Raw genomic sequence first — 6,380 nt, forward strand, 5'->3', positions numbered from 1 at the left:
TGGTAGGATTGCCATTTTTATTATGTTGATCCTACTGACCCAAGAGCATGGCAGATTGCTGGCCCATGTGACCGTGTGGACTGTGTCCTGTGTGGCATTATCATGTGTCCGCGTGGACACTGTCCCACATGCACACAGCTGTGTGGATGCGGCAACATGACATTTGTGGTCCACGTGGTCACACGATAGTGCCACAAGGGCCACAGTCCACGCCGACACACAGAACAGTACCCACCAGGATACACACAGAGGATCCCATGATGACCTCGGGCACAAGGGAGGCACAGAAAATTCCATGTCAAATAAATAGCAGTTTATGAAACAAGTCTGTCCACAAAGACCCACATGTGGCCACCTGGGCCAGTCCCATCATGTCAAGTGACCACGCAGACAGGGCGGGGCAGCAGTCATCCGCCTCCAATGTCACGTGACCATGCGGGCAGGGCAGCAGCAGGCAATCTTCGGTGTCTCCCATGTCATGTGGTCTCCCCAGTCACACGTGGTCCCTGTCCACACATGCATACAGGTCCACATTTCCCGATGAGGTGAGTGTCTGGACGATAGACTTCTGGGCCAGCGGGGACCACAGGGTGTTCAGTTTCTGCTCCATGGGGCTGAGCTCAGAGGGGAGGCTGTGGGGAGGCGACAGGGTCAGGGCTGTGGGCAGGGCTAGGGTGTCGGGTGGGAACAGAGGAGCCCAGTGACCCGCTGTTCCTGGAAGTCTCCTGGCAGGGTGCAGGGGCTCCCAAGACACGTGATACAGACACCACATGCTGCAGGGCTCACTGGAGCAACACCACGACCAAGGATAGCCAGTCATACATGCTCACCCTTGTCCAGCCAAACCCTGCCCATGCATCCACCTGAGACCCATTCACAACCATCACCTGGTGCCCACCCAAGAACCCCATGCCCACACCCATCACCAGGTGTCTACCCAAGCCCACGTGCTCACTCATCATCCCACGGGTCCCCGGACACCTCCTCAGCCACGAGGAAGTCGTACTCCTCCGCCGCATACTTCTCCCAGTCTGAGAGCTCAGGCCCATCGGGGTCGCTCTCCTGCGAGGTGCAAGAGAATCCGTGAGATATGGAGGAGTGTGGGGGTTCACACGGGAACACAAGGGGGACACGGGACACGCACCCGCAGCAGGGACGCCTGCTCTCGCTGCTCGTAGTCCAGGTACTTGTCCACATTGAAAAACGTGTCGAAGAACACGTGGGCGAGCTTGCAGCGCTTCAGGTCAGGCAGCGTGATCTTCCCTGCAGGGTGGGTGGGCCGTGGGGTGACGGGAGCGGGAGGGTGGGGCTGTGGTGTTTCAGGGGAAGGAAGGTGGGGCTTTGGAATCACGGGGGAAGGAGGGTAGGGCCACGGAGTGACAGGGGGAGGGGGCGGTGGGGCTGTGGAGGTCATGGGGTTCATGACTGGGTTTCACTGAAAGGTAGGTAGAAGTAGCCCCGTGGGAGGCGTGGCCACACAGCACAAATCCGAGCCATGTAGAGGGATCAGTCCATGTGGAAAGCCACCCACTCGTATCCTGCTCGCCCAGGACCACACAGACACGTGAGGGTTGACCACATGTGGAACGACACATAGCCACTGGTGTGGCAGTCACCCAGGATCACACAGACACAGGAGGGGTGACCAAGTGTGGCGGGTCCACAGCCTCGGGGAATGACACCCAGCTACACGTGTGGTACTCACCTGGGATCACACAGACACGGGAGAGGAGACCATGAATGACAGGTTATGCCCACAGAGCACAGCACCCAGTCACGCGCATCACACTCACCTGGGATCCGTGGCTGCACCAGGTCCAGCATCTGGCACACACAGTCCTCTAAAGGCAGCGGCTCGATGGCCCGGGCGTCCAGGCGCTGCATCTGCTCCTTGTAGAAATACTCGAGCTCATACAGGGAGAGCACGCCATCACCGTCCAAGTCCATGCAGCGGAACCAGTATTCAATGCTGTGGGGAGTAGGGGGGCCTTGTCAGCCTGGACACGGACAAGGGACACGGCAACAGGAACACAAACAGATACATGCACCCACGGTTTATAGACATGGAACAGGGTTCCCATACACATGGACATGTGGGCCCACGGCATGAGACATGCAGAGACCCTCAATGGGGCACAGGGTGACAAGCACATGCACCGCACATGGGTCACGGACATGGGACACAAGGGTCCCACAGGCCATGGAGGAACCCGCATGGGGCTACGCCCACCTGGTTGGAGTCTTCTTGTCCTCTTCGGAAAGCAAGAACCACACAAAGTCTGCGTAGCTGATCTTCCCGTTCTTCTGCACCTTTCGGTCTCTGGGGGGGAGGGGTAGGCACGACAGGGGCCTCGCGTGGGGGTGGGGTCACAGCTGGTGGAGCGGCCACGCCCACCCAGTGATAGCAATGTGAGATAGGGGCCACTTCCACCTATGAGTGGCATCACAGTTCACACACTCCCAGTGACATCACCATGTGGCCATGCCCACATCCCAGCAACATCACAGCCCAGTGGCCACACCTAAACCCATGGATGTCACAACCTTGGTCATGTGATGAAGACCATGAGCAGTGCCACCCACACCCAGGGACCCACCTGCTGCTCCCCCACACCCTTCTCCACCCCACACATACCGCGTCACGGCACCTGAGAAGATCCTGTCAATCATCCGGGAGGAGATGGCTGTGGGAGAAAGCAGGCAGGGCTGGAGGGTCACGGCTGATGACTGACAGGCCGGGGTCAGCCACGCCCCTGTACTGCAGGCCTCACCCCATCCAATGCCCCACCCCCACTCAGCCCCAATGCAGTAGCTGCCCCTCCTCCACAGCTGACTGTTGTGGCCTTGGCATATTAGGTTCTGGGTGCCCACCTGCAGGTCCCTCCCACATACTCAAGTCCCTTCCATCCAGGCCCCGCCCAAACCCCCAGGCCTCATCCTCTTCCCCCTGACTGTGGTCTTGCTCGTCCACCTGTAGACCCCATAACCATACGAAGCTCTTCCCACTCAAGCCCCGCCCACACCCCAGATCCCGAACCATCTGAAGACACCCCCACCCAGGTCTCACCCCACCTGAAGCTCCTCCCACTCAGGTCCAGCCCTTCCCATCCCACCCCTCACCATGGTCGGAGTGGTGACCCAGGTCCCACGCGTCCACCTGCAGGTCATGGTCCGTGTCCAGCTCCCAGAACTTGCAGTAGATGACGTAGAAATGTTCATAGGAGAAGAACTCAGTCAGCTGGTTGATGTCAGGCTCCACCTCCAGCAGCTTCACATTCTGGGGATGTATGGGTGAGGTCACGGAGGCCCCACCCACTGGCTCCAGGCCCTGCCCACTGGCTCCAGGCCCCGCCCCCACCTGCAGGAAGCTGCTCCTCCGCAGCTCGGTGCTCGTGATCCGACCAGACCACGACCTGTTCACAGTGTAGAAAATCCTCTGGATGACCTGCGGGTTGCGTGTTCAATGTGGGGTCAGGGGGTCACGGGGTCGGTCTGGGGGTCAGGGTGGGGGTTATGGTGTCTGTGTGGGGTGGCGGTGTTGGCACGGAGTCACGGATATGTGACTCTCCATGGTGACGTACTTTGAGTGACAGCCAATGTTAGGTCCGTCCACCAACCCCACAGTGATGATCATGGGGAGGGGGTCACGGGGATCATGCAGTCGTGGCTATTACTCACCGTGGTGATATAGCGGGAATGGAACTCAGGCGCCTCCTTCAGGAAAGACAGGCCAGGATGCGTGTTCACCACGTCCTGGGGAACATGGAGGGGCCCTGATGGTTGGGGGAGGGACTGTGTGCGTGTGCGTCTGTCAATTCGTGTCTGTGTCAGTCTGCGTGTCCGTCCCTGTCTATGTCCGCGTGCAAATCTCCCTCTGTGAGTCTGTTTGCCTGTCCTTCCACTTCTGTGCCCGTCTGTCCATATGTGCATGTCTGTGCCTGCCTGGGTAACTGTGTGGCTGCCTGTCTGTCTGTCCACGTTTCTGTCCATGTGTTCACCTGTCCAAACATCTGTGTTCCCCAGTCCCCCGCACCTGCAGCAGTGGCACAAAATCCTCCTGCACCAGCCCCTCGCTCCCCGGCGCCATCAGCAGCTGCACGAACCTGGCGGCCTCGTCGTGGCACGTGAGGAGGATCCTGGGGGGCACGCCCAACCCGACGATGTCACACGCCCACCCCGCTTCCAGACGTGACCATGAACCTCGCTGCACTCCCTTCACCATGGGCGATGGGCAACGAAAGTGTGTAGGGACATGGATCCTGGCCACGCCCCCCGCCAATGATGTCACCAGCCCTGCTCCCGGCCAAGCCCCCTGCTTCCAGTCACGCCCATTCCGACGATGTCACCGCCCCCACTTCCAGCCACGCTCTCACTCACTTCCTCCACATGACCACAAACTTGTGCACGGACACGGAGCCCGTGCGCTCCCCGCCCGCGCTGTAGAACAGTGGCCCCTTCCAGTAGAGCGGGCAGCCGCAGGCCTGGGGGGGGAAGAGCGGGAGGCTCGGTGGGTGGGGCTGGCAGGAGGAGTAGGGCTGTCAAGGGGTGGGGTTGGAGGGAGGGGCAACTTTCCCATCCATGGCTGGCTAGTACCCGAGGCCTCCATCCCCACCCTGGTCATTCATCCCATGTCCCTTGCCATGGCATAACCCGTGGTTCCCATGCACCCCCAACACCCACCTTGGCCACGCGACCCATGTCCTCTACGGTGGCCCGCTCTTGCGGGAACTCCGCGAAGACTCGCTTGATACCGTTAAGGACAGCATCCACGTCTAATGTCTCTGGCGGTCGCCCATGTGGGAAGTAGAAAGCGGGGATGCAGCGACTGGAGGCCGGCGGGGGCGGGTCCTCCTGGGGAGGCTGCACCTGGGGATCGGGGGTCATGGTAAGCACAGGGTGAGCACACACGAGCACGGTGAACATGTGTGTACAGGTGTCTGCACGTGTGAACACGTCTGCAGGCATGTCCCCGGGGTCCCCGTCCTGTGCACTCACCTTCCTGTGTCCCGGGCTCCTGCAGGAGGGACGTACTGGGCGGGAGCAGGCGAGGGGCAGCACACAGGTGACATCAGGTGGCTCCGGTCTGTAGCTGGTGACGTCAGGGGGTGTTCCCGGGCCCCCGCGGGTGACGTCATAGCTCCCTGGTGCGTCCCGGATGCGGCGCAGGCCGTCGTGCAGCGCGCGCTGGGTGTTGGGGTCGCTGAGCCAGCGCAGGAAGAGCTCATCCACCTTCCGCTTGAGGACGGGCTGCAGCGGCGGCATGACGGGCGGAAGTGCGCGTGGACGGACCGGGAGGGCAACGAACACGCGAACCGGAAAAGCAGACGGACGGGGGCAGCGGTAGCAGAAGCGCGGACACGCCTGCTGCGTTGCTTCAGGACAGGCGCATCCACGGCGCGGGAGAACTACGTCATCACAGCGGGAATACAGAGGGTTGCGTCATCACGGCGCGCCGGTCCACAACATGGTGGGCCCTGGTGGCGGTGACTGACGCGCGGACACGCCCCCTATGCAGTGCCTTTTCAGAACTGTCTCTTCTGCGACGCTGGCCACATTCTTCTGCGTCATCAGAACGCGCCGACCGTTTCCATGGCGACGGCGTACGCGATCACGCCTCCTGTGCGAGCAGGCTTCAAACCAGGTGCTCCGGGCAAGGCGTTGTCCGTAGAGCCATGCGTCATCTCCCCGCGCCGCCCACCTAGCGTTCACATCATCAGTAGCCGTCATCCGCGTCCACAGAGTCATTCGTCATCTCTGCGCCATCCACCTAGCGTGTCGCCTTCATAAAGGTCTAGAGAGTGAAATAAGTCATAGAAGCGAGGTCTTTTTCCCTCCCAAGGCGATCACTCTGCCTTCCAAAGAAAACTGCTGCTTACAGCTTCTGGAAAATACACATCGGTGCATACAAACATGCATCTCAATTTGTAAACTGCATCTCCCAGTCTTTTTATAGAGAAGATGGATTCAGCGTCAACGCTGCACTTTCTTATTTGACATTATCTCTGAACATTTCCCCATATCCAAACACACAGATCTCCTTCACCACGACAGGACTTATTGTAGCCTCCAACACTATGTACTTTCTAGCCATTTTCTTTTCTAAGTTAAGTCCACCACGGGCATCTTCATAATTACATCCACATCTGTACAGGCTTGTTTCAGAGTGAGTTCAGGGGATGAGAACATCTGCCTGCATTTAAAAATCTGATATTTGTGGCCAAGTTATACAAGGTAAGCACGTATCCATGCCTGTGAGATATAAATATAAACTGGCTCTGAGGACTCAGACTTACTGAGTGGCATTTATCTGTATGAAATTCTAAGGCGTCAATAGAAAGGATGGCTGCTTTCTAATGATCGGAACTAGCCAGACTGTCTCG

General features: G+C 59.2%; 1 protein-coding gene across 2 annotated transcripts; it reads right to left on the minus strand.

Annotated features, from left to right (window-relative positions):
- On the minus strand, positions 1-5,411 carry Ppp2r3b (protein phosphatase 2 regulatory subunit B''beta). Of its 2 annotated transcripts, XM_075988798.1 has the most exons (13): positions 4,996-5,411; positions 4,681-4,866; positions 4,378-4,481; positions 4,034-4,136; positions 3,679-3,753; positions 3,359-3,445; positions 3,121-3,277; positions 2,636-2,684; positions 2,231-2,320; positions 1,794-1,969; positions 1,145-1,263; positions 956-1,062; positions 1-632 (listed from the first exon to the last, which is right to left on the minus strand). In XM_075988798.1, the coding sequence occupies exons 1-13, from the start codon at positions 5,260-5,262 to the stop codon at positions 494-496; spliced, it is 1,659 nt and encodes a 552-aa protein (XP_075844913.1). In that variant the 5' UTR covers positions 5,263-5,411; the 3' UTR covers positions 1-493. The 2 variants fall into 2 exon arrangements, with proteins under 2 accessions (XP_075844913.1, XP_075844912.1); XM_075988797.1 differs by lacking the exon at positions 3,359-3,445 and having other exon boundaries at positions 4,996-5,393.
- Positions 5,412-6,380: the final 969 nt, after the last annotated feature.

The sequence above is a fragment of the Microtus pennsylvanicus genome, chromosome 10, assembly GCF_037038515.1.
Source record: "Microtus pennsylvanicus isolate mMicPen1 chromosome 10, mMicPen1.hap1, whole genome shotgun sequence".
NCBI lineage: Eukaryota > Metazoa > Chordata > Mammalia > Rodentia > Cricetidae > Microtus > Microtus pennsylvanicus.

Bases quoted from the DNA above. Each gene is read 5' to 3' on its own strand.
- Ppp2r3b (XM_075988798.1), bottom strand. From the start codon at position 5,262: ATGCCGCCGCTGCAGCCCGTCCTCAAGCGGAAGGTGGATGAGCTCTTC. The intron at 3,278-3,358 runs GTGGGGGCGGGG...ATACATCCCCAG, and splicing joins GGAGGAGCAGCTTCCTGCAG to AATGTGAAGCTGCTGGAGGT. The intron at 633-955 runs GTGAGCACGTGG...GCCTCCCCACAG, and splicing joins GGGGACCCGTGGGATGATGA to CCTCCCCTCTGAGCTCAGCC.